The following is a 27,762-nucleotide window of genomic DNA, read 5'->3' on the forward strand; positions in this document are numbered from 1 at the left end:
GTTGTCGGTGTTTCAAAACCTTATCTAAGGCAAGGGGAGACTGGAAGGGTGGGGAATCATGGCTAGGCTTCACGAACGAAGATTTAGGAAGGCTCTAAGAAGGGTGGGGAATAAAAAAAACCCTAAAAAACTAATATAAATGATTGACTGTGTGCTGGAGGGCTGAACACAGTGATAGCAGTTGCACACAGCTGTCTCGGTCCCATCAATCCTTCTCTTCCTACAAGCTTTGCATCAGACCAGTAAGATCTGCTGCTGTACCTGCACCAGCACTGGTCCTCCAAGCCCAGAACAGTACAGCTCAGATCCAGGCTGGCTCACTGTGTTCAGCACTGCCCCAGTGATGAGCTGATTGCAGGCCTCTGTGCCAGTATCATTCTGTGCTGGAGTTATGCTGATCTCATAGCTGAGAGGTGGGTGCTGTGATGCTCTGCTGTGCCAAGAACAGAAAAGAATTGATCTTGTGAGGTTCTTTGCTAAGGGCTGTTTGATGTTGTGCTGTGACAGGACTGGTATGTTGCATAAAAGTAACTAGAGAGCATAGGTGCTGAAATGAGAGTAGGTTCTCCTGCAGCCAAAGGTACAGACAGAACCTGAGAGCTGCTTTGCCTCAAAAATGGCATTCATAAGGATTTGGAGGAGAGTCAATGTCTGTAAGTGTCTCTTAAAGCTGTTCCTTCTGTGCCATTTGCAGAGACAAATATTTGTGAGGATGAAATTAGTGGGTGATAGGTAGGGGTTGTGTGATGCTGAATTATTTTAGGAATTTTTAAATGTTATATAAAGATGTCTGTGGTGTTTTATAGTGTAGTCAATGCCTTTCTTCTCCTGTGTGCTATTCCTGGCTAGTAAATCTCTGAACATCAAATAAAACCAGGAGGTAGTGTGGGCATTGGCTGTTCTGTACTGACAAGCAGCCTTACCCTGCCCTTCATGGGGCAGAGGGACACATGGTACCAGGACCTCTGCTCTTCTCCCTCTTTGCTAAGATTTGTTGTAGGAAAACTGGGGTGACCACCATAGTCTATGTTTGCTAGACTTCCTATTCCAAAGTTGCTGAAGCTGAGGCAGGGAAGCTCTAGGCTGCATAGGAGGTTGTTCCCTATTGCAGATCCCACTGAGCAATGCTGGGGCTGTGTTCAGGAGATCTGAAGACACTTTGGCATTTGAGAAGCAGCCCCTTGCATTGTAGGGAATCCAAAAGAATAATTCAGTACCCTACAAAAGAAATGCCTGCTCGGCTGTGGCACCGACATGAGCAGGTTTGAGTTATGTTCACAGTCAACAGTGAACAGAAAGGTAACTTAAAAATGAAGCATTGTGATGATTTGGAAGACAAAGTGCTCTCCTGGTTTCACTGTCTTCCCACAGCACTTCAAAATTCCGTAGCAGGAGTGGTTTCAGATTTCAACAGCTGGATTTTTTTTCTTACCTTATTTTTTTCAAATGGAGGTCACTGACAAGCCAGGATGCCACAGGCATCCTGAACTAGTCTGCTTTCCTAAGATGGGTGCATTTAATAATAGCTTGAATTATTGAGAAACTTAAATACTTTTAACAAGTGGTAATATCTGAGATCCAGTTCTTCTTTCTAGGGAAACATCAGCAGAACTCTAAAAACCTGTATGTTTAAATAAATATTGTGTACTTACTGTAACACAGGCTGTTATGATTGCCCTGCAAGATTGTAAATTGTCTTTTTACTTGGAAGATTATTTTTAGTAACATTGCAGTTTTTGAATCAGATCTGAAAGCAATCCAGTGAACAATAAACTATACAGGTCTGTCTCTTTTGGCATTGGCTGTAGAAGCAGTAAAGATGAAGACTTGCAGCCTCAAAAGCACCAGCTCCCTGGACTTCATGGAGCTGATTAGGAGGGACTTCTTTGGACCTGGAATTTTTGTGCTCTAATGCCCAGCCTTTGGCTCTGCCCCTGTAGGCTGACCAGACTGTGCCAAGAAATAGTTGGAAGGAATAAAAGAAAAAATAAAAAACCAACACCAATCAAAACCAGAACAAACCAACAATGAATCAACCAAAAAAAACTACAGTAAAACCAGTAAACATGGCAGTTAAGCCAGTGTAGCTGAGATTACAAGACCTATGTGTTACACATATTCAAAACTTGATAATGTTTTATTTTTACTCTGATACTGCTCCTTTTTATGTGATAAAGGTGCGGTGGTGATTTGGGGTTTTTTTCCCCACTACAGCATTTTCTAAGATTCTCCTTCCTGCCTCTTGCAACTAAAATCTTCTATTTCTTCTAAGTCTTGAATGTCTTTTTATGATACTGATTCTGAATGAGATTTTCTTTTGCTGCTCAACTCTGTTCCTTTTGATGTTCAGTTAGTCCTTGCTCTGGTTGGTCTAAATAAGACCTCCTTTTCTTCACTAGATTTTTCACCTTGGTGTTTGAATTCTTGTTAATCTGGGCCTATCTACTACCGAAATAAGCTGTTTTGACCTTGCCTGATTCTTGAGGCAGCTGAAATACTTCCATAGCTGTATGATGAAATAGAGCAGGACACGGATTTGTGTGAAAACTAAGTCATCAGAAAAAAATGTTACTTTTTAAGTATGTTATTTTTTTTTTCAGTATGATTTTCTTGCAAAGGCCAAAGCCAGAAGCTGGAAGGTGGTGTGCTGCTTCCAGATCTTTGGGTGGTTTGTAGGATGGTGTCCAGAGCTTGCAGTTGTCAACCCAGAAAGCCAAATGACACTGCATTTTTGCCTGTTGTTGGCATAAGCAAAGAGGGCGAGATTTCTGCTTTTAGTACTTCTTTTTTTCCTCAGCTGTCTTTGAAACTCTTTTAGTATGTGTTTAGAAGATAAAATTATTTGTTCATATAAATCATCAGAGGAGAAGTTAGAAACATACTGGTGAGGCAGAGACTGCTCAGATTGCTGCTAATAAATTCTGGGCATAAAAGTGACTTAAGTAGGAATGTAATATTGAAGATTAAGAGAAACCACTCTCTATGTTAGAATTGGTTCATAAACAACTAAAATAACTAATGCTTAGTTCTGACTTCTTGATTACTGACCTGTAGAGGATACATAGTTTTGTAGAATATATTTGTGTTTGGTCCTTTAAGGTCGTGAGGTTTTGGTTGGTGGTTTTTTTTTTTGTTTTTGTTTTTGGTGGTTTTTTTGGTCATTAGTGTTTCTGCTGGGAAGTGGAAGCAATGCTACATAAGAGCAGTGCTTTTTTTTTTCTGACAGCATTAGTGGCAGTATTTTGAATTTAGGAAGGATTATTATTTAATCACTTTAAAGTGCTTTGTTGAACTCATTATGCATATGCTCTGGGTTAGGTACTTGACTGTTTTGCAGAATGATCCTTCTGTGTATATGGAGAGGAGAATGCACAGAGTTCTTTGGGGCTTGAGTTTCTGTCCATGAAATACGTGATTCTTTATATATGCGGTCTTGAGTCTTTCTGGAAAAAAAAAACATTTTACAGAAGTAGAATTTCTTGCCATGGATGTTGGTGTTTTTGATTCAAGAATCTTGTTTTGAGGATAAGGTAGAAAATGTAGTGCATTAACTAGTCAGACCTTTATTTAAAGCTGGGTATGGAATTAGGAAATCTTGCGTTTACTGCCCTTGTTCCCTTAATGAGAAGTTCTTCAGTTTTACTCTGCTTATTTCAAAGGTGCAGCTCTCATTGGCTTTATCTTTAAAGATCCTGTGAGAGCTGTAAGATGAAAAATAGTTTTCTTGGACAGCAAACCAGTGATGATCAGCTGCTCCTTGTGCCTTCAGCTTCTCTGGTTGTGCCTGGGGAAATAGTACATATTTTATTTTGCAGGCAGTTGACCACACTGCAGTGAGATCAAACACAGTAGGAGCTGGAAGCTGAGCAAACATTTTCACAACGGGAAAACAGCAGAATCTCCAAATATCAGCGAAGACTCTTACTGTTTATTTTACAAAGAATACTCTTAAATTCGTTAGAGTTCAAATCAAGACTTGCAGTCTGGGAATAGTGTTTCCTTTGTAAATGTTTTGTTCCCCCATGTGCTTTTGCAACAATGTAACTCAAATGGTCTTTGCTGGAAAACACTTCTTGAACTCCAGCCTGGCTGTTCCCAAAAGCTGGACTCGCTGATGGCTGTTTTTACCAAGCAAAAGGGAGCAGTCTCACCTACATCTGCGAGTCCATAGAATTCATACAAAAATATTTTGGTAATTGTTCACTTAAATTGTTTTAAGGCAAGTGTTTTTAGGATAACACAAATCATCTTGTTGAGGTTTGGTGCAATTTTACCCTGAGAAACTTACTAACTTACTTTTATTCCAAAACAATGACCCTGTGTTTGCACTTTATTCTTGCCTTGGGCTGAGAGCAGATGTGGGAAGTTGCTGATGAGATGATGTATTTTGTTAAGTTGTGGTTGTGTGTGAGTGTGTCTGGTGTTTTATTGACAAATATCCATCTGATAAAACAATGCTGTTCCTTTGAGCTTTCAGGGCTGTTTAACCATAAAGCTGGAGCAGTCCTGCTGAAAGTTAGTTCTTTCCTTTGCCCCACTGGGGAGTTTTCTCTCTGTCTCCCTTACATTAATCTGAAGCTTGAAGAACTGGTTAAGGAGCTAAACTTGACCAAGAAAAGTTTGTTGTTGTATCTCCTTAGGATAACTCCTTATTCTGAAAAGAAACCCACCCAGCTTAGGCTGGTCAACTTAGCAGATACTGATTGTCTCATGTCTTTCTTTTCTACTTCCTTCTACTCCTTTAGAGCTCCAACATGTGTATTCTGTGACCACCTACACAGCCCACAGTGTTTACTAAAGGTTGGCAGTGGAATATGGCTGCTTAAAAAAGTAAAGGAAAACCTTGTCCTCTCAGGTTCTTGCACAGCTTGGCACAGTCAGCAGGTGGCTGCTGAGCCCAGTGCACAGGGGAGGAGAACACACTTCACCTGCAGGATGTGTTGCTCAGAGGTTATCCCAGCAAAAGTCAGGCTGTCTGAAATGATCCTCTCCATGCCTGCGTAGCTAGGATTCCTGATGGAGCACGGGAATGTCTCTGGTGCCAGATGATAGTGAGCCTGGGTAAATAACTGCTTGCTTACTGCAGGAATGGTTTGGAGAGTACAGTGTAATAGCAAGGCTGGTAGTTGTGTGAATATCTGGGACTTATAAGCTTTGCTTGTTTTAGGTGAGGCACCTTAAATCCTGCACCAGTTCCCTGTGAGCTGATCTTTTCTAAAATAGCTTCCCAACTCTGCAGCAAACCTCCTTTTAAGGGGAGGGTATGTGAATCACACCTGCTGCTGATGTGTGTTGGCCCTGCTTACCAGAGGGTCCGGAGTGCTTGCTTGGACTGATCCACCCACTTGCTGTTCCTTTGATCTGTAGGCTCAGTCAGCAATGACTTTAGGACCTCCAAAATTTCAAGCTGTTACACTGAGACAATTTAAACAGTGATTCAGTTCTGTCTTATGTGGGGTTTTTGCAGTCACTCCTTTTCTCAATTTATGGAAGAAAGGATGAAAGGGGGTTGGGTATATGCCAGAAGAAGCAGTGATATTAATCCTCTTGTACCTTTGTTTAACCATTGTTACTTTGGCAGCTGTGTTTCTGATTTCCAAATTTGACAGTTTCTTCTAATAAAATATTCACATGCTAAATCCAAATACTTCTTTTCCTGAATCACCTGTACAGCAGTTTTCATGGTAAGAGATGGCTATTAGAAAATTTCTTCCAGTGCTTGGCAGTGTGTGTGTTTTGTGAGTCTCCCATTGTAGTTGTAACTGTGTTTCACATCAGGTTGTGCATACATGGATTAGGTGTGTGTAGCCTGTAAATGATGCATTGCATCTGTTAATCAGGAATCTAATCTAATTTTTGGTGGGAAGAGAGATAAACGGCAAGTTGCAGTTGATTGCAGTTTGTTGCTAGAATAACTAATAAGTTTCTTTGTTTTCTGTAATAGGCTGGATGGAAGGAAAACCATGCAACGTTTATGAATGAATTGAAAAACCTTCAGGCTTCAGGACTAACAACCCTTGGTCAGGCACTCAGGTCCTCGTTTGACTTGTTAAATCTCAATAGATTAGTGTCTGGAATAGACAATTATGGACAGGTAACAAATCTGTTTATAGTCTTCTGTCTTCTGTTTTTCTGTGTTTTTTGAAATTATAGTGGGGGAAAGATTTTGGTGGTTCAAGTTCAGTTTGCATTTTACTTTTTTTAAATGTTGGATAGTTGTGTGTTAAAACTTCAACTGGGAACTTTTTTTCTTTTTTTATGGCTACTGAAAACACCCTGGAAAATACTTCCTTTTTGAAGAACAAAGAAGCAGAGTATAAATGCCCCAACTGTAGATACACAAGAGTAGCCCATCTTGCGCAGTTCCGTGTGGCTCAACACCTATTAAAAGAAATTACAGGGTTATTTTGAAAGATTGCTTATCTCACTGTTTATTTTGTAGTGACAAAAATACTGAGTGTTAATGTTACTCTTTGCATTCCTGTGCTTTTGTCTTTAGGGAAGGAATCCATTCTTTTTGGAGCCATCTATTTTGATTACCATCACAGACGGAAACAAACTGACAAATACAGCTGGAGTTCAAGAGGAGGTAAACTTGCATTAAGTTCTTTCAAGTTATGATCTTGCAAGTTGGTGCTAGGCTGAGATGAATATTGGTTTTTTCCCGCTAACAGTACTTCTGCATCATTGACCTGTTTTATAGAGAACAGAAACTGTTCTGTTGCTGCCCAGCCCCTAAATTCATAGTCCCATAGGGGTTTTGAGACTAGAACATCAGATAAATTAGGGGTATCAGAGAGAAATGGGGTGTTTTACAGAGAAATGAATGAATTTGGGTGTGATGTTTTAGATGGTTTGTCAAATACTGGAAAATATTCTTCAATCTTTTTTTTTTACCAGCTTCATCTTCCGTTGAATTCTCCTTTGCCTGGAAGTGAATTAACCAAAGAACCATTCCGTTGGGATCAAAGGCTGTTTGCTCTGGTGCTGCGTTTGCCAGGAGCTGCATCTGCTGAACCAGAGCAGCTTGGGAGTGTGCCTACTGATGAATCTGCTATCACACAGATGTGTGAAGTTACAGGAGGTAACTGCATGCTCTTTTGCTTTGGTTCCCATTTGGCATTTGCCTTGAAATATTTCTTTTCCTTTAATTCAGCTTCACCTCTTCCTCTTTTTCCATTTGATTTACTCAGTGCCCATATGAATCTGTGTGGTGCTTTCTTGGTTTCCAGTAACACAGGAGAACTTTAAAGCAATATTCCTATTTCAGATCTAGATGTGAAAACATTTTCTTAAGGCAGTAGCAGGGATAGGAAAATCTCTTGGATTGTCCTTCCAGAGGATGTCTTTGCTGCATCATGAGATTTTGATTTTTTTTCTTATTTAAGTGTCAAATTGAGTGGGATAGGTATTAATGAGATGTTAATTCTGCTGCAGGGCTAGTAAGCTAAATTTAATCCTAAAAGAATTATATCTGGAGTCTGTTGCTTGATATGTTGATCAGAATTTATTTTTTTTAATTGGTGCTTGAAAAAGATGATGTGTGGGAGAGGGAGGTTCGGGTATGCATAGAAGCTGGTAAGGTTAGGGTAGAGTAAAGCAGATTGATTGCATAGACTTGGTGAAATCAGGCTGTCTTAAGGGCTTTGTAAAGTTGGCCTTGGTCCAGCCTGATATAGCCCTAGGGGCCTCTTTTAGTAACGAGTTAAATCTCAGCAGGTTGTGGGTTTTTGGTATTTTTTTCTTAGTTGTATTACATTTTAGAAGTATTTTGCCTTTTACATAAGCTTGTACAGTTTGTTGCTATTATTTTGGAATAAATTGCAAGCCTTGGCACTGTGGCTTAGGTAAGAACATCTTCCTAAATTAAGATTACTTAAAACCTGCTTATGTATTTCCCCATGTAATTTCTCTCTTGCAGGTCGTTCGTACTGTGTTCGGACACAAAGAATGTTGAATCAATGTTTAGAATCTTTAGTTCAAAAAGTCCAAAGTGGAGTTGTTATTAACTTTGAAAAGTCAGGACCAGATCCAGCTCCTATTGGAGAAGGTACACTGACTGTGTTTTTTTCCTTTAATGTTTCAGAAGAAATGCTTTGTTTGTATGTAAATGCCCTTTAGTGTCTTTGGTGTCCTTCCTGCCAACTTTTCCCTGTAGTGAACAGGATGCATCAGATGCCTGATACTCTCTAAAAAAAGAGGTTAAGGTATAAAGCTTTTATGCTTCAGTGAGAGTGCTCTGGTATCTCTTTAAATAGCCCGGATCATAATGGATATCCTGATTACAGCTTTTGGGTAGTTTTCTGTTTATTTATGTTTAATTTTGTTTTAGTTAAATTTTTACAAGTGTTAGTTTGATCTTTGGCAAGTTAAATGGTGCCATATGTCTGCACATGTTTTTATGGATCATCTGGAGAGCCACTGGCTGGCTCTCCTGTCACCTTTTTTGGGGGTCTAAGGAAAGTGTTTGCAGGAAGTGGTTAAGTTTGAATTACAGTGTTGTCAAAACTGTATTTAAAATAATTAAATCTAGCACTAGTGTATTTAAACACTTAAACATCTCTAAAGCAATCTTAATGCTCAATTTTCTCTACATTTCCATTCTGCTAATTGATCACAGCACAGTAACTTGAATGTTCTTAACTGTAAGTGAAAAACTGCGTGCAAAGAACAAGGAATTATTTTGCTACTGGTAACAGGGAGGAGGAAGGTGCACTCTTAAAGTGGAGCAGTTCCTTAGATTTGCAGAAATTCATGGCTGAAAGGAAAGGGAGAGAGCTGACCAGTTCATATTTAGGAAATTAGGATGGTCCTGGAATATCAAAAATGCTTTTAGCATCACCTGGATATTCTGGCACAGCCAGCTTTATTCCTGCTTTCATTTTGGAATCACCTTTCTCTATATTTGTTTTTTTCTTTTGCTTATTTAAATGTCATTTTATTGGGAGGCTTTCCTGTAACGCTGTGCAGGACAACACGGCGGCAAATTCCTGTGTCTCTGTTGGCCCAAATGCTCTCTTCATGTGGCAAAAAAACTGGTGAAATGTGGGATTTGTTTGCTTTATTTTTGTCCCATTTGAGTGGTGATGCACTGTGGAATAGGAACGTATAAAAACATCAAGACTTTTCATCTCTGTGAGAATTGGGAAAGTCCTAAACTACAGAGAAATACAATAGGATTTACCAAAGCTATAAAAATCATTGTGTTTGTAATGCAGAGAAACCAAACTGATGTGTCCCTGTCCCTGAAACATGGTTTCCATAGTATTATTTGCCAGCTCTCTAAAGCAAGGAAAACTAGTACTGTAAAATCTTTTTAAAATGAAGAAGATTGTTTAAGTGGGTGATCTCTGCTGTGCTGTTTGCTTTGATGAGCAGTCTTCGAAAACTAATAATCACATTCTGTACTGCTGCAAAATTCCTTGTCCTCAGCATGAAGTGCACTGCAGTGGACTGGCAGGGAACACTGGTCTTTCCAGTAGGCTTTGGAGTTTAGGTGATCTGTGAATTGTTATTAATTAAAAATATGACAAAAGCTGTTCCTGCAAGATGGCATCCAGCTTCTCCATGAAACTTTCCTCCTCTTTCAGCTTCCACTAATGGCAGCATCAGTCAGTGAGCTTTGCAGCCCATGTAGAAAGACTAAATGCAAATTCTCAGCCTTTTTGGTTGCAGCAGAACTAAAAGCAGTAACTTGCTACTGCCTATCAGATCTGTGTCAGACACTGGGCTTAAGCAAATGCATTTTCCTTAATGTATGAGTGTGTCTTGCTGCACTCACTGTCTGATGGCTGGGCCTTCGGAGCAGAAGGGTAGATCTGGGCAAATGTTACCATTGTTTCTCAGATGATTCTGTCATACCCCTGGATGTGTAGGTTATTTTAGCCTCTGATGTAAAGATCTGTATGTCTTTGAAAGAGTAATGAAACGCCTTATTGGCTGCTAATATGGAAATTGTGCTAGCAGACAAATGCATGCATGTAGCTTTTCATTTTCCTTTTGTTTGTTATTTTGCTTTCTTTAAATTTTAGATGGACTTGTTGATTCATCCAGGCCCATCAATTCATTTGCTTCTCAGCCGTGGCATAGTTGTCATAAACTCATTTATGTACGGCCTAACCCTAAAACGGGGGTTCCTGTGGGGCATTGGCCAATCCCAGAATCTTTTTGGCCTGATCAGAATTCACCAACACTGGTAAGTAAAGCAAGAACTGAAAAAAAGGATTCTGCACTAGTAATTGAACAGGCTGAAAATGGATACTGCAGTAGTTTTTACTTTCTCTGTTTACTCATATGATGTGACTTTGCTTTAAAAGGTTAAAACTGGTTTTAGCACAAAATGGTGTAATCTGATGAGGATACTGTAACCTGTGATGCTTCTTCCATCTGGAATGTATGTGATTAGTTAATTTGGTGAATGGTTTCTAAAGGTTATAAAATTTAACTGTAAGTTAATTCACGTACCACAAATCATAGTGAGCCTATTAAATTTTAATCAAAGCTCTATAACATGCACTTATGTGGAAAAAGGAGTATTTGCTTTTGAAATAAGATCAACCATGTTTTCTCTGCTTAGTATTGCTTCATGTGTGGACTCTTCTTTCGCTAGCAGGAAGAATTAAAACTGAAACAGAAGAGCTACTCCCTTCAGAAAATGAGGAGAAAACAGTATTCATTTCTCCTTTTCTTGATGAAATGGTCATACAATTGGCATGCCTTGCTAGTCTTTCTAAGCATCTCTTGTTAGGCATGTTCTGTTCCTGCACTTTGTAAGTGCTTGAGGTACGCTCTGTCCATTCCCCCTCCTCTTGCCTCCTGAATCAAGAGGAAAAAAAAATCAGATTTATAGGGAATATCTTGAGATATCCCTTGTGAATTGAGTGCAGTTTCACATCTGTAATTCTATGAACATCAAGCTGGGAAGCAGAGGTGCAGTTTTCTTTAAACGTGTCTGTGTTATTATAGCTTGATTGACATGAAGGCTTTTAAATATCGAGGTAAATAGTGGAATATTAACCACGTTTTTCTTTTAGTGGGAAGAATGTTTGTATCAGTGTGTAAGCTTTTTTTTTTTCGATTAGAGAAATATTTAGTTATTCTATTGTGGGAGCTTGTATTCGATTCTCTTTTAAAGAAAACTGTGGAAAGTTGAGAGTTTTAGCCATACAGGATGCTAAAGTGATAGTTGATACGCTTCTCTCCCTTCTTTTCAGCCTCCACGCACAGCTCACCCCGTGGTGAGGTTCTCCTGTGTGGATTGTGAGCCCATGGTAATAGACAAACTTCCTTTTGACAAGTATGAGCTTGAGCCTTCTCCTCTCACACAGTACATCTTGGAACGAAAGTCTCCCCATACCTGCTGGCAGGTACTTGCCCTTTATTTGATTCTAGAAATGTAATCAGTGATCTGAGGTACTTTGGTCGCTGTAAGCCTGGAGAATTGGGGTCTCGTTGCAGACTCTGCAGCTCATGAGAAGAAACATGTCAAGGTTTCACTTACCTCCTTTCTAAGAGAATTATCAGGAGTCAGAATGAGTGTTCCCTCCACAGGCTTTGTAATCTCATTTAATTCACTTTCTAGGTCCATCTCATTTTGCTAAGAAATGTGTCCCTCAGGTTCCATTTTTTGCTAAATTGAAATTCTCTGTAGGCTTTCATTTGCTTACAGGGAAAACCAAGCACTGGTTTCCATCATGTTACCTCATCAACAGCTGCAAATAATTTTCACTAGATGGTTGAAGCTGCTGATGGGAATTGAATGGAAGCTGTTGATCCTGTTGACTGGTTTGGCCTTGGAGAGGTCAAAGTTCTGTTGCTAAAATCCTTTCTTACGTGCTCCTTTTGTAGTTTTTTATAAGTTTCTGCATGCTCTGTAAAATAAGGCTTGTAACTCCCTTCTCAGTGATGTTCTTGTAAATAACAGCTTAATGTGTACATCAGAAGTTTTAGTATGATATTTTAGCTGGAAAGATGCGTTTGAAGATGTCTCTGTTTTTGTTTCCCTAATAAATACTACAGTTTAACTGAAAATATAACACGCATATTTAGAAGAAAAATTCAATTTACTTTTAATAAACTAATTTAAAAAATGTCCTTTAAACATTCCTAGGTACCTTATTTGCCTGAGTTTCTAAAATTATTCTCCTGGTTTTCAAAAACTGCTTTTCTTCTCCAAGCTACACATCAGACCCCTACAGATTAGAGAAATAGGCTCATTGTCATAGAAACCATATAACAAACCCAGTTCCTTATGCCCTGAAAAAACAGGAAAAATACTTGCTATGTACTGCAGGGTTTATTTTTTTCTAGGAAGGCTATTTTTGCATTAGATGTGGGTTATTTTGCCTGTCTCAGTTAAGAATATGTACCATCTTTATCCCGTTGAAAGAGTTGTTTACATACATTGCTTTTCAGGGTTAATACCCTCATATGTGTGCACTTAAAAAAATGAAGTCAATCTTAAGATTGTTGGCACTGGGCATAATCAAGACATTTCTCGAATGTTTGCTTGTTTTGCTTAATTTCTATGCTTAAATTTCTTTTATCAATGTTATTAATTTTAGTTATGCTATTTTGTGAGTCAGAAGACTAATTCCAAGTAGCTTGTTCTTTTAACATACCTTCAACAAATGTCCCCTGACCTATTATAAATAATATCAAAAACTCTTCAGGGTGTCATTTCACAGTTGTTTTACTAAAGCACTAAAGATGACTCTGAAGAGCATTTCCACACTGACTGGGGGTACACTGAACCTTGCATGCCTCAGTTTTGTGACTGGGGAATATAAGTGCACTGTCACCCTGATGTGTGCAACCTCAGGACTTGGCTGTTCTTGGTAATTTACTGTCTTAATACACTTGGATTTGGATTGGTTTGAATTTTTAAATGCTCCATGCTTAATATTCTTCATGTTCTTCTAATACTGTGATCTCTCTTATTCCTTGTCAGGTATTTGTGAGTAGCAGTGGAAAATACAGCGAACTTGGCCACCCATTTGGGTATTTAAAAGCAAGCACTACTTTAACCTGTGTAAACCTCTTTGTGATGCCTTACAACTACCCTGTGTTACTTCCATTGTTGGGTAGGTAACGAATTTGCCTCGGACTGCCAATGCAGCTGCTTCAGAGTAAAAGCAAAACAATAATGGTTGGTCTGCCTTAGTTTGAGACGTTATAAAATAATGGAGATCAGAGAGTAGAGAATGTTGCAAAGTCTTTTAACGTACTTTGGGAGGAGAGGATTTTCATACCCCCTCTCCCTTTTTTTCTCTCCAGCAGAGGAGGAGAGCTACCTGCTTCCAGTGCATGTTTGATGCTGTTCACCTGCTAGACACGTAGCCTCTTCCTTAACCTGGAGTAAGCTTCAACCTCCATTCTTTTCCCTCGTTTAGGGTGTGGTGTATCCAGGTTTTACAGTTGCTCTTGTAGCAGCTTATTTTTTACTGGAAGATCAGATGCAGTGTTTGCCACGGGTGTTGGGAAGAGGGAATTCCCTAATGCAGTTTAGAGCACTAAGAAGGAACTGAGCAGTGAAACAGTCTGCATTTCTTCCCTGCCCTAAGGAAACCAGGTTTGTTTTTTTTTTGCCACCGCAGTAATTGTGGCTGTTAGGGATGTGGCATAAAAGTAGTGGCAGAGAGGAGTTTCCAGGTGCCACCAGCCCTTTTAGTTGCAGGTGCTCTAAGGCTTTTTTGTTCTAATTTTTGTGCAGGTATTTAGTGATGCAGAATAACAGTGATCAAGAGAATTAACATTGAGTCTTACCGTCTTACTCAAGATTTTTCCATTCATTTCTAGGAAAAAAACACCCCAGAACACAGTTCAGGAATGTTTTTTCATAATCCTGGTCATAACCAAAAAAGAAGAAATTTGTGCTTGCTGATAATGTGTCTTTTATAGTTATCTGTGTAGCCTGATAATTGTCGCAGTGTGCAAGGATACTTCTAGATTAAAATGGAGTTTCTGCAAGTTTGTGGCTCCTGAAATACTGCAGCAGATCCACTAGCTGAAAAGCCATCACTGATCCTAAATTAATTTCTCTGCTCATTTTGATGTTGACATTTGCAGTTCTGCTGTGTCTTCCCTGCCAGCTCTTGTCTTCCCCCTGCCTTTTTTGCAGGGGTGTAAAGCTCTTCCCACTCTTTGGAGAAAAACACTTTTCAGTGTGTGTAGAGCTATCCTGCCGTTTACTCACCTGGTAATCTCACATCTTAAATTTCTGAAGGCTGTTTAAAAGGAAAATGCAGAGCTTCTGCATTGCCGGAGTTGTATAGTGGATGTTTTCTTCAGAGCACAAACCCTGTGCATTCCACATTGTTAACACAAACACATACACAATGTTACCTTCAGATCTCCTTCTAGGACTTTGGTTATCCTCGGTCTCTAAGGCACGGTGGAATTAAGTTCTGTGGAATATACTTACAACATGAAAGCAGATCTGGGCCTTTTCTACTTAGCAGTACAGAAAATGACTGAGATGATAAGGGCATAACTGGTAAATGTAGATGTTTTTAATAATACTGACTTGGGTTTGTCTCTTAAGATAAGTAGGGATTGTTTCTGTTGTTTCAGGCACACTCCCCCTGTGTCTGTCTCAATACATACCAATACTGGATACTGATGGTTCAGCAGAGGACTGATTGAGTGTGTAAAACCAATTTTTCATTACTCTCACCCAGATTAAAAAGGACATGAGAACTCCCAAGACCAGAAGTCTGTTCCATTCAGCCACTACCACCCATACTGACGCATCAGTGTGTTCCTAGTGGCTCCTGCCCTGCTGGTAGAATGTTGTGTTGGAGAACTGGGACTTAGTTTGGGGTAGTGCTGTGGATAATATCTCTCTGCTCCTTCTCCGACTCTGTCAAAGACAGAACCATTTTACAACTGAATATTTGTACTGTCAAGTGACTTATGTGTGTACAATCTTATAAACAGAGATAGATAGTAAGATGCTTAAGAATTTTTTTCCTTGTGTTTTTCCTCCTACATTCTTGAGCAGGGAAAGTTTTAGTTCTGTTTTAGGAAAAATAACAGAAGAGAAGGCCCTAAAAGACAGGTAAGGTAGGTGGGGATGAGGAAGCTTGCGGGTGATACTTGAGCAAACTGAAGCAAGCTTTGCTGGTTTTATGTCTTGGTTTCTGCAAGAATGGATTTGGGAATGCTGTCGCCTCTCCTGGCTTGTAACTTAAAGGGACTGCTTTTAGAATCTGAAGCTTTGTAAGGAAAGGATCCAGTTAATAGGACTCGATAAAGAAGTGAAGCTGCACAGCCATGTGTTAACCTGACTCAAGCCTTCATGTAATAATGGGTTGTCTCGCAGAAATGCTGCTCTCTGGTCCATTCCCAGCAGTGACAGACCATGTGGGATGTGCTATTGCAGCTGAGCAGCTCCCTTGTGCTGTCCTAAGGCTGGAGAGGAGTCACGAGTAGCTTGGTGGGGATTTGCTCCCAGGCCTGAGGAGGTGGGGTGCAGTTCTTTGTGCAGGGTAAGGCAGCTGCTGAAGGCAGAACTTTTCACAGAGAGATGCTGATGTGCTTTGATGCTGAGTGCTTGGCCCACAGATTATAGAAACTCCTCTTGGAGGATTGTTGCCTGTAATTGATACAAACAAAGCTGTTGTACTTCAGGTTTTGTTCTGCTTAATTGTACAGCCAAATTCATAAAGTAGAAAGTTGAAGGAGGGGCTTGAGGGAGAGCTAAGCAAAGATGAGGTGTATTTCTAAATGCTTCTGCCTTGCCTAAGATGTTTCCTTGGCTGCTTTTAGCTGCATTGGTGGGAGGGCAGGCACTGCTGGGCAATAGGAGTGACTGTTCTTTGGGAGTGCCAGCAGAAGCAGCCGTGAACAGCCATTATGAAATAGCATCAGAAGATGGTTAATACCCTTTCTCTGTGGGTCTAAATATGCAGGAGGATGAGCTTTTAAAAAATGTCTGCCTGTGAAGGGCTGCAACGTGGACAGTTTCCTTTGATGTTTTTACAGGCTCTGTGAGAGAACCTGTGAGTAATGATTTTATATTTTGGAAGAGAAGGGCTGTGTTTCTCACCAGCATGAACACAGCATGCTGTGGTGCTGGGAGGGAGAGCTGAACATTTTGTATCAGTGGAGAAAGAGTGCCACAATACCTTTCTTGTTTTCCATTGCAGTGCCTTATTTTTGGCTTGGTGGTTTGCAGGGAAGGATCCTGCTTTCTGTGAATGTAAAATCCTGAGTCTCTACTGCTTAGAGCAGTGGAGTGTATCTATTAGTGCATAATTAGGAGAATTACAGGAGTCAACAGGGTATGGTGGTGTACTTGTTCTGGTGGAATTCAATATGAGTGGTAATTTAAAAAAAAAAAGGGTCAAGTTTTACTTTGAGTTATATGATGCGTGAACTGTTCTTATAATTTAGGCTCCAGCTGAACTACTGAAATTACCTGCTGACTCTTCTCCCTCTCATGCTATTTTTTTTTAACTGTTCACTGATCTTAAAGGTGCATCCAGTCCCCTTCTGTAGTGCTGGATGTTAAAGGTCTGTATTGCTGTCCTGTTTGTCACCATTCCATTGTTTCGTACGTTAATCTGAAGTGGATAAAGACTTTGCAACATAGTTTTCAGTTTACTGGTGTGTGATTTTACCTGATCTCTTGAGTTGTTGCAGCTTGTGGCCCTTCCCTAGTGGTTTTTAATACCATGTTCCTGATTATCCATTGCTTTTAGCTCCCTCTGAGTTCAGAAGTAAAAAATTCTGCATTTTAAGTGGACAATACAGAAAGTAGTATCTGAAAATTATTAGGTTGGAATAAAACAAAGTTATTTAAGGATTTTTTCCAATACTTTATACTTTTTTTCTGCAAAAGACATAGTTAACTTGGTTACTGTTAGTTTGCTTATTTATATAAATGAAACTTGTGGCTGTTTACCATCGTGACTGTCACCCTTCCCAGGGTAGGAGTTCCTGCTGTGGGGAGACTAATTTTAAATAGACAAATCTTTATGGGAGCTCTACATAGATTGGAGAACTTCCTTCTTGGGTAGCAGAGATCGGGGAGGTTTGATGTTTGATGTCTGGGAGTACAGCTGAGCATGAGGGTGGTGCCTGTGCAGTTACTGGTACAACCTCACAGAGCAGGAAGTGAGACAGTAATAAAGTGCTGATAAAGGGGTTAAGGTTCAAGCTGTACTCACAATCAACTCATAGACTGTAAAATGTTAGGACCTACTGTAATACTGATCATTTTACATTTTAATTTTTCTTTCATTTTGAATTTTTGGAGGGGATGTAGTTTAATTTGCATTTTGCTGCAAAAAGGTAATAGGCCTGTAAGATAAGAATGGATGTTATTTTATATTTGCCGTATGTCATGATACCATCACAGGTTCTTTTGGGTAGTAGTGCTAAGCTTGTGGTATATTGAGATCTTAAATGGAATTCTGAGTTGTCCTCTCAAACTCCACCCCACTTCCTTCAGGTCTGGGAAGTACAAATAGGATCTGTAGTGTGGTTTTTGTATGTGATTCAGAATTCATTTAGATTGGAAAATACCTGTAATGCAGTGTGGTTTGACTGTGAGAACTTGGGAAATAGTGCTGTACTATCTGTTTGATTTGTGCAGAATACTATGCCAGTCAAATTTTCTTCTACAAATATATCTTCCTGAAAGCTCACTCTGGAGAAAACAATTCCCTTGCTGCATCTGTCTTTTGTGCACTCTTCTGTGCATCTCTGTCTCCTGCAGCTCTCCCCAGTTAATTTTTGAACATTCTTTTCTCCAGTCCTGCATATCCTTCCATTAGCCCCAGTTTTCCAGCATACTACCCTACTAAAAAACCCCTTTATTTCAATTCATAATTTCAAATGATAAATTGCAAGATACTGTGTTTGGTTTTGATTTTTAGAGATCACTGTTGCAGTACATAGTGTGCACAGCAAATAGGTGGTCAGTGATTCCTCAATGGCAATATACACACCTCTGGTGTGAGCACGGTGTTTCTAAAACAGTATCCAGGGGAAATAAGTGTCTGGTTGCCCCTTTTGTAAAGGCCAGCAGTTTCTGTAGGTAATTACTGTCTCTTGTGTATACTGTGGGAGACTTTGCTGCCCTGGCATGAGGCAGGTGGTGTGGCTGGAGGAGACCCCTTCTCTGCCAGGGCACAGCTGCTGCTGTTGGCAGCAGAGTCCAGCAAAGCTGGCCAGAGGGATTCCCTGATTTGATATTTTGTTTTCCCCTTTCCCTTTGATGCCAAACAATATCTTTACTGGAGACCAAAATTCATCATACAGGTTGAACAGCAGAAAGCTGGTCTGACAATGAAAATTAAACCAAATTAATGTTGTTTGGTTTAATCAGATACAGGGACTCCTTTGATGCAAGAGAGAGGCAGGGAAGGTGAAAATCTTAACAGGTGGATCTGTTGCACCTTCCGTGCTGGTGGTTGTGTGCAGTGTTTAAGTCTGATGTACCTTGTAAGTTTGCTTATAATGGGGACTTGCTTTGGACTGCCTACTGCAGCTAGGGTGGGGATTCCCAATCCTTCACACCTATGGTTAAGAGCAGTTTTTGTGGGAAAGCCCCATTGGGAGATGGGTGGAGGGAGAGAAAAGGGGGGAAACGTGGCACATGCAATTTTGGAGAAAGCTTATGGTCTGGGACTGTATAAATGACACCTTCTTTTGTTGTTTTCCTTGTTGCAGATGACTTGTTTAAGGTTCACAAACTTAAGCCAAATCTGAAGTGGCGACAGGCTTTTGACAACTACTTAAAAACAATGCCTCCTTACTACTTACTGGTATGTTCCTCTTCTCATTTCATCCTCCCGGGTATAATGGCTGGTGTGACCAGAGTCCTGTGCATCATACCTCTTCCTAGTAAATTTTTTACGTAATTATAATGACATTTTTAGGTAGTAAATATTTTGCTTTGCAGAGGTATGTAGATTAGGTCAAACATTTTTAAGAAGTAAATAAATTTGTAGAAATACTGAGTAATAGTAATTATGTTAAGATATTAAATGTGTTTCCTCTTCATTAAATATTAAATGAGCTCTTATCAAAAGTACTTTAGATTGTTGAGGGAACCCAAATTTGGCATTATTTTTGTAGCTTGATGAGGAAAATGCAGATTAGTTTGTTTATTAATGTGGGTGAACTGCTAGAACTTGGGAAGCTGGGCCAAATAAGGGGTGGGGGGAGGCACTGTGTCACCTTTTACGTGTAGCTTGGACAATGCACCTCAATATGGACTTGCATCATCCCGGCTATTCTGGACCTGAGCCTTTGAGTGGAAATTGCCAGCGGCACCACGGTGTGTGGTGTCTTGGTGATGTGGCATAACGTCCATTGTGAGCTAGTTAGACACCAAACTCATGTCACATGTTATCTGAATAGACTTGAATTTTAGTGGCCAAAAGTGGAAAAGCTAGAGCACTAATCTGTGTGCCTTAGCTTCCTATAATTGATCTTATAAATTTCTTTTTTAAATACTTATTCTCTTACTATTGTGTATTTTGTTTTCCTTATAGCCATTAAAGAAAGCCCTAAGGATGATGGGAGCTCCAAATCTGATATCAGATAATTTAGATTGTGGACTTAGTTACAGTGTTATCTCTTACCTTAAAAAACTCAGCCAACAGGTAGTATTGATAAAACCTTTGCAATTAGAAGTGCGTTGATTATTTAGTTTGTGGTAATCTGATTATAAAGCAGCTAATCCCTGTGGGAGTTCATATGGGTGTGCAGCATATATTGTAATTGAAGATTGGTGAGCATTTCCACTGAAAATATGGATGAATCCAGTGTGGTTCTGTAGCCAGTGTGTGCCTTCTGTAAGCAGTGGAGGGGAGTGCAATGAGGACCTCCTCAGCTATACTTTGAGTATCTGCTAGACTTTAAACTTCATAGAAAATCACTAATTGGATTTGTGGCTGCTCTTGCTGTTGTTCTTCACAGCTGAAGTCAGAGGCTTGCTCTCTGCCTCGTGTTTATTTCCATGTGTTCCTTGGCAGTGTGCATTTTCCAAAAAAATTGTGCCTTCTTGTCCATGGAGAATAAAATCATAGTTCAGGCTTTCTATCTGACCTTCCTGTTTCCATCAGGTCAAATCCATTCTATGTTTAAAGTGTGACCTGGTGGGAAATAGTCTTTTTATCTTTGTCGAGACTGCCATTCCAGGTGTAACTGCCTGGAAGCCCTTCTTCCTTAACATGAGGGGCTCTTAAAGCAGTATTTTAATGTCTAGAAGTCAGTGAGGAACAAGTGCAGCCTTTAAAATTACAAAGAAAAAATCCTCCGCCTTAAAGAATGCACAAAATATATCCCAAAGCCTCTGAGTGACTGAGCATCTACTAGACTTAATAAAACTTCCTGTGGTATTTTGGTAACTTAATGATATGCAAATTCATATTATTTATCTGTACTGTGGAGTTGGAATGACTCGAGATGGCTGCTGTGGCTTTCACAGGCATTCTCAGCACATGGAACAGTTTGAATGTGTTGAATGCATTATAAGCTCCTGTATAGGGACAGGCAATTCCAGACTTCTGCTGTGCTCCTGCTGTCCGTAAATTCAGAGTTTCCCCACAGATAATGAAGCAAACGGTGCAGAGGAGGAGATCTGGGGGAAGTGGGTTGCAATCACCGTGGGTTTGGGGGTTTTGGTTGGTTGGGGTTTTTTTCTGGAGGTATTGCAAGTGGGTGAAAAAAATAGTCTTACTTTGAATACAGTTAGAGCTTAATACAGTAAAATTCTCTGTAGCTATAATAAGAAATCTGTGCCCATTAGAGAAGTGATATGTTTTTAGAAGCTTACTCATAAAGCAAAATTCTTTTATAACTTTTCTCCCTTATGTTGTTGCAAACATACAGGGCAACCCTTATTACACAGGTTGTTTAAAAAATAAACTGAAATTTTGTTACTGTATCTGAACAATACTGTTGTTTTAGATGCAACTTTACTGTAACTGAAGGCATCCTACATTCCATTATGTTTTTTCTTTCCCTTTAAAGATGATTCTTCAGAGACACAAAAGAGTCACAGTCTTGCAGCAAAAGCAGGGATTTTCACAGGCCTCCTACTGGCATATAAATTTAGATACACTGGCTAAATATTTTTCCAAATGCTAGCACGTTAGGATTTCTTTATGCTTGAGATCTAATCTATGTAATCCAGTATATCCCTGGGTAGGTAGTTGGGAACTAAATTTGTAGTTTTATTCTGCTAATGTACTGTGTGTTTCGTACTGGAAATGTGCAATGCCTGCTGATTCTTTAACTCATGGTGTGATTCCATTTTAGACAAAAGTAGAATCGGAACGGATAATAGGTTCAGTGGGTAAGAAAGTTCCACAAGAAATTGGAATAAAAGTGAAAAATCACTCCAGTGGCCTCTCCTTGGTACACAGTAGGGACTTTAAGCAACTGCTGCAAGGGATCACTGGGGAATCTCCACTGAGACTGGCGGAAATGAATGTTAAAGAATTTGCTGGCTTCCACATAGGACTTTTAAACAAGGTAAACAGCACAGTAATCTTGCATGACTAAGCAGTTAATCTTATCTGTTTTAAATGGGTAACTTCTATGGACTTGGTGTAGAAGGAAGTACTTTACTGAACTGTGAAAAGTGCAGCATAGACATAAATAGGGAGATGAGTAAATGCAATTTTTGTGCTTGATTTTGCGACACTGTTTGAAAATCCATGATAGTAAACAAAGATTACTGTGTTCTAAGTGCCAGTATTTGCAAAGACAGCTAGTGTTGTTCATCCAGGAATTAACGTGCTTAGTCTTAATGGAGCTGAAATTTCAAACTAATGCTGAATAAGGTCTTGTTGAAAAGACAACCACTGAGCTTGCTGTATCCAGTTATGAAGCTCTGAAGTTACTTAAGGGTATTTTTTAATAGTTAACATTATTACAGTTCATAATGGAATTTCTCCATGCATGAGAACTAATGGATTAACTGAAAGTTACTTGTTTTGTTATAAAACTAGGATTTGAAGCCACAGGCCTTCAGAAATGCATATGATATTCCTCGTCGCAGTCTTCTGGACCAGCTAACCAGAATGAGAACCAATCTTCTGAAAACACACAGGCTTATCTTGGGGCAGGATGAAGGTAAGGAGTTAACAGTTCTTCTTTAATAGGTTGGAGAGAGTACAGCTGGTTTGTTTGTTTTTTTTTTAATTTCCTTGAATAATGTTTTTTGTCTTTGGTGTGGGAGCAGAGGTGGCCATTGCATCTCTTGCTGAGTCAGTCTCCTTCGCCTGGCTCTGAAGGGGAAGGAAGGACATTTTTGCCTTCTGTCATGCAAGATGTCATGCTTGCTCTGAAGTTTAAAAATAAGTTTTATGGGAGAGCTTTCCCATTCACCAAGATTCATGTTCTATGTAGTGATGGGGGCTTAAAGCAGGGAGGATCTCACTTTGCTGATGGTCTAAAGATGCAGTTGTCAGCATAGAGATCAAACCTACTTATTTTTCCTTTCTTCTTCTGCCAATTAAGCTCAGCTCTTGCCAGCCTTATTTCCACAGTTGTAGTCTTTAGCTCTTCCTCTGTAATGAAAACAAATAGTCATTTCTAGTTCTTAAATGCTAACACTTGCAATTGAAGGGTGTGAAGTTTGTATTGCCTTATTTTAAGGTAGACTAAATGAAGAGCTCTTGTTCTGTTGCAGACTGCCTTCATAGTGTTCCTGTTGCTCAGATGGGAAATTACCAGGAATACCTGAAAATGATGCCTTCACCTCTTCGGGAAATTGACCCGGATCAACCAAAAAGACTTCACACCTTTGGCAATCCATTCAAACAGGACAAGAAGGTAGGAGGGGCCGTGCTCTCTGCTGTGTCTTTATATTTGACATGGCTTGAAATAATTTGTGGGTAGAATTTCTCCCCCACAATGACAATATATTGCTGACCTGTTCAGCCTTTTGTTGTGTGGGAAGGAGGGATGTCTTCCACATGGTCCTAGAGAAACATGTCCTGCATCGTGCTGGTTTATAGAGTGGCCCTGGGTTGTCTCTGGTTACACTGGGTATCTCTGTTCTGAGAGCTGTCAGGTCTTTTGAAACCCATTTGAATTTGAGCACAGAGGGACTCAGTTCATCAGTGAATTAATGAAACAGATCCTATCCTGTACTGTTATTTAAATTATTTTTTTTTTCAGGGTATGATGATTGACGAAGCCGATGAATTTGTTGCTGGGCCTCAGAACAAGATCAAGCGTCCTGGAGAGCCCAACACTCCAGCATCACTGAAGAGGAGGAGGAGCATGTCCCCACTGCTGAGACGGCCACAGTCACCGCCCGTGGTCACCAACCATGTGGGTGGGAAGGGGCCACCAGCTGCTCCTGGATCCCCCTCGTACCTAAACCTCAAAGGTGTGCCAGGAAATAAAGGTATATTAGGCTGTAGTGCAGCAGCTTGTTTGGTGGGAATATCTGGAGAGGAAGGGAAAAGGATCCTTCAGCATGTGCCTGTCCTTCGGTGTTAGGTAGGAATGAGTTTCTTTTGTTGGCCCAGATAAACAGGCTGCTGCTAGAGCTAATGAAATCTGAAATTAAAAAAAAACCAATCTGGAGGTAGAAAGTGTCTCAGCTCAGTTTTTAGTTCTTGTTTGTGTGTTCTGTGGAGAAGGAAAGTTAAAATATGGTTGTGTTCATTTCCCAAAAATACTAATTTTCATACCCACCTGCTGCAGCAAATGAAGTCAGAAGAAAACCTGGTTAGCTGGATTTGGGGGAGAGAAGAAAAATATTGGTTTACTTAGGAGTCATAACATTGAAATAGGAATACAGAAAATGGTGACTTGGTGATAGTGATACGAGATGGTAACAGCCCAAAGGGACGTATTCCCTTGATCACATCCAAAGTTGAATAACAGTGCTGGAACACTATCCAGCACTGCCAAATTCACTGCACATCACTTCAAACAAAAACGATACCGAACTATTTCTTTTTGGGTTTTTTGATACTTCACTTATACCATTAGTAAGATATGTGTTCTTCATTTGTAGATACCAATAACAGTGTTGTCCAAGATGGCAATGGAGAGAAGAAAGCAGAAAATTGTCAGTCACTGGAAAAACAAATTGATGGCTTATCTGTGCAAATGGCTCCTGCTGTTCCAGCTGCTGTGGGAGAGGATGAAATGCTACCCAATGACTTAGACTCTCTACCTGTTGAATTCAATTGTTTGAGTGAAGATGGGTTGGATCATAAACCTGGTACCAATGCACTTGTTCGAGGGCCTCTAAATTACAGCGTGAGTGGAGATGACCAAAAACGGGCCGTGGAATCTACGTCTGAATCTGTGCCAAATTCCTTTAAAATAACACCTACCATGCTGGAGGGAAGCAATGCTGACATCAAAATCAAAGTGATGAAAGAGGTTCGCAAACCTGGAAGAAGTAAGTTGTTTGGGTTTATTTATTTTATCAGTATATTATATGTGGTGTTAGAGAGAAGAGTTATTCCTTGAAGTAAGGAACTATTTTCAGAATACGCTTAGCTCTGGATTTTGAGTAACTTCTGATTGCTCTCATGTAAGCAATGGAGGGGCAAAGAAAAGGGAGACATGTTGGGCAGGTGAGTTGAAGTTTAGATTTGTGCTTGAGAGGTTGAGTGCCAAGCCACTCTGGTTGCCCTCAAAGACACCTTAACTGGTATAAGAGGTGCCCTGTGAAAGCACCTTTAGATGTTTTGTGTTTGTTATCAGTGATCTAAAGACTGCCTTACACTTTGCTGCTCCTTCTGTATCTGTAGTGTACTTGTTGCTCTGTGTCCATCAAAACTTCCTTTGCAGAGCAAAGGCATATCTCTTGTAAGGATGCATCTGGGAGTGTGTTTGAAAAGGAATATTAACAGCTAATAGCAAAGTGAAGTTTTTTTTAATTTGTGAGACTGTAATTAGTGATGGAACACCATTGCAAACTCTTTAAGACTTACAAAGACTAAAAATGACTTTTTTCTGTTTTCCTGTAAGATTGGGTAACCGTACAAAATCTAAAATATTGTGGAAAAAAGTATCTTGCCACCTCAGCTTTTATTACATGTTTTGGCTGTACTTTTATACAGGATCAAAACCAAAACACTAACCTGAAAGTTAATGTCTGTGCTGTAGGATTTGCCACAGTAACTTATTTTTCCAATTTTTATTAAATGGCAGCTGTCCCTAATGTGGTCTGTGTCTGAGTGACTAATTTCTACAAACTAAACTGCTGGATATTTTTCTAATACATTCTCAAGTGCCAGTAATTAGTATAATGGAGTGTTCTTAACTCTTCTGCTTTTCTCATCCTGTGTTGCTTGTGGCACACTGAGGCTGTTGAGAGGTGAAGCCTTTTTTATGCTGCATCTGTAATTTATTTTTAAGCAGTTTTAAAACTTCCTACTTGGGGATGTGTTTGCTTTCTGTTTTGCAAAGTGGGCTCATCTAATTTTATGCCAAATTCACGACTGGTAAATGGTGGTGTAGAGTAAAACAGTGCTGTGTTCAGTGTGAGTCACCTGCCTTGCTGCAGAGTTCAGGCAGTCATTGAAGAAAGAAGCTAAACAGTAGTGGGTGTGGGTTAACTATGTACATCTGTCCACAGTTCTGACCATTTATCCTCTCTGTGCCTGCTGCATCGCTCTGAGCAGGCTCTTGGTCACAGCACCATAAATGCCTTTATACTGGATTCAGATGTGGAAATGTTGAAACAATGCTGTTATTTAAATTGTTTTTAATTTAATGTGTCCAGTTTATTCTTTTGCAATGAACATATTTATCTTGTACCACTGAGATAGTGATGTTGTGCTCACAGTAAGGATTGATTATTTGTCCTTCTAGAGAACTAATCCTGACCTTTGCTTGCAGAAACAATGGCTCTGGGCCAAATCAGGGCTTGGTGACCCTGTGCATATTAACTGCTAATGCTGGCACTGTGGTCATGGAGGTGGGAGGCTTCTCTACCTAGCCTCCATTTTCTGAGGATAAATGTTCCTAGCTGCTGCTCTCGAAGAAAACCTTATTCTTTGATGCCACATTTGAATTACCTGATCATCAGTATCACTTCAAATCACTCTGTCACCTCTGTTCTCTGCATAATGCTTATGTGGGAGTTTTTCTGCCTTAGGTGTTTTATCATACACAGACAAGTGAAACTGGGCTTTGGGTTTCCTTTTGGCTGTTAAGCTTTAGTGAAATTGCATTTGCAAGATTGATTTTTAATACATGGTTTGGATTTTTATCTCTTTAGATTATGAAAAAATATTCTCTCTTCTCGAGGAGGTGCAAGGACCTATGGAAATTCAGAAGTATTTCATTGAATTTGCTATCAAGGAAGCAGCAAGGTTTGTATAGAAATAAGTGACTCAGAGTCATAAATTAAATATTAATTTAGGTCATGGTAGTAAATCATAAACTTTTCCAGTACTATTATTTTGTTTTCTATTTTGACATATTTCAATTATTATAGTTGTTTTAGTGGTCAAAATACTGTTATGTTTTTGTGGAGTGTAAATAGTCTTTACTTAAAATTTAAATGTGAATTACAGAGATGGGTTGATGCTGAAGACCAGCTGAAAATTTGAGTGGGTTGGGGAAGGGTGACTGTATTAAATTAAATTAAATTTTCTAGCCATTCTAATGCCAGAAATAAAAGAAAACTCCTCCATACTGGAAACAGAGAGCCTCTGGTATTACAATTTGTCATGGCTGAATAGTCTTTTAAGTTGTTCAACTGTATTTTTGGCAGAAAAAAATTAAATTACTCTCCCTCTCTTCTGTAGGTTTAAAAAACGAGTCTTAATACAACACTTAGAGAGAATACTAGAGGAACTAGATTTCACCAGCCCACCCAACAGAGTTAATCATGTCAACAGTAGATAATAATGTACCAGCCAGACGAATGCGGACCAGGAATGAGCTTGCTGTGCCACAGAAGAGTGGAAGAGGATGTAGCTGCTGCCCTCACCATCTTGGCAGTCAAGTGATTTTACTGTCACAGTCTGAGAAGAAGCAGTGGAGCTTTAACTTTAAGAACCTGATTCGGCAGAAGCTGGGCTATAACCTTAAGGATTTGCTATGAAAGGTGTGGCTTTCTCCTGTGGAGGGTGCTGTTTGCTCAACAGGCGGAAGAAAATAACCATTGCTGCCCCTCCTGCAGGTGATGAGAATTTACTCATTTGAACGCTGTCATTAGACATTTACGTGCTATAGGCAGCAGGTTGCACTAAAATGGGGCACTGTCAAATGCACACACTTGTCTGCATCGTGGAGAGAGCCCGTGTGTTCCCAAAAAAACCCTCCCAGAAACACCTGCACTGGTAAAAATTGCATGTTGCCACCACAGAGACAAGGGTCTTGTTCCCAAGAACTGCTAGCCATGCCTTTAAACTTGAGATTCAGTGTAGATTGAGAGTAAAGAAACTGCTATTGTGTTAATGAAAGCTAAAGACAGCCCTGTGACTGTTACCACCCGATGGTCACTAAACAATCTACCTCAGACTCTCTTCTGTTTTGTCTGCAGACATTATGAAAGTGCACCTGAGGCTTCCCAGGTCCCCGACTTCAGTTCTCTTTCATCCTGTGAGGAGGACGGAGATTCTTCAGGTGGCCTTGGCACACGCTGTGCTTTGGAAGCACTAAAAGGAAACGCTTTTAAAAACGTGTATTTTAATGTTCATACAAAAGAGATTATTTTGAACAGTATTGTTACCAGATCACTAATTTGATATTTTAACTGTATAAATTTTTTGGAACATATGTATATATAAAATAAACCATTTTATTAATTTTTAA

The 27,762-nt window shown here is 39.7% G+C and overlaps 1 protein-coding gene across 4 annotated transcripts; it reads left to right on the forward strand.

Annotated features, from left to right (window-relative positions):
- The first annotated feature begins 2,830 nt into the window (after nt 1-2,830).
- Nucleotides 2,831-27,762, forward strand: LOC113988684 (integrator complex subunit 6-like). 4 transcript variants are annotated; one of them, XR_003540996.2, is made up of 17 exons: nt 5,949-6,094; nt 6,500-6,589; nt 6,901-7,084; nt 7,922-8,050; nt 10,032-10,195; nt 11,214-11,366; nt 12,950-13,082; nt 18,679-18,773; nt 19,506-19,616; nt 21,277-21,492; nt 21,972-22,095; nt 22,655-22,797; nt 23,146-23,377; nt 23,996-24,388; nt 26,219-26,312; nt 26,751-27,127; nt 27,491-27,762. XR_003540996.2 is itself a non-coding variant. In XM_027722527.2 (16 exons), the coding sequence occupies exons 1-16, from the start codon at nt 5,975-5,977 to the stop codon at nt 26,848-26,850; spliced, it is 2,481 nt and encodes an 826-aa protein (XP_027578328.1). In that variant the 5' UTR covers nt 2,831-5,974; the 3' UTR covers nt 26,851-27,762. The 4 variants fall into 4 exon arrangements, 3 of the variants coding, with proteins under 3 accessions (XP_027578328.1, XP_027578329.1, XP_027578330.1); XM_027722527.2 differs by having other exon boundaries at nt 2,831-6,094; nt 26,751-27,762; XM_027722528.2 differs by having other exon boundaries at nt 23,146-23,359; nt 26,751-27,762.

This window comes from Pipra filicauda, unplaced genomic scaffold (genome assembly GCF_003945595.2).
Source record: "Pipra filicauda isolate LSUMZ 115617 unplaced genomic scaffold, ASM394559v2 scaffold506_size402828_pilon, whole genome shotgun sequence".
NCBI lineage: Eukaryota > Metazoa > Chordata > Aves > Passeriformes > Pipridae > Pipra > Pipra filicauda.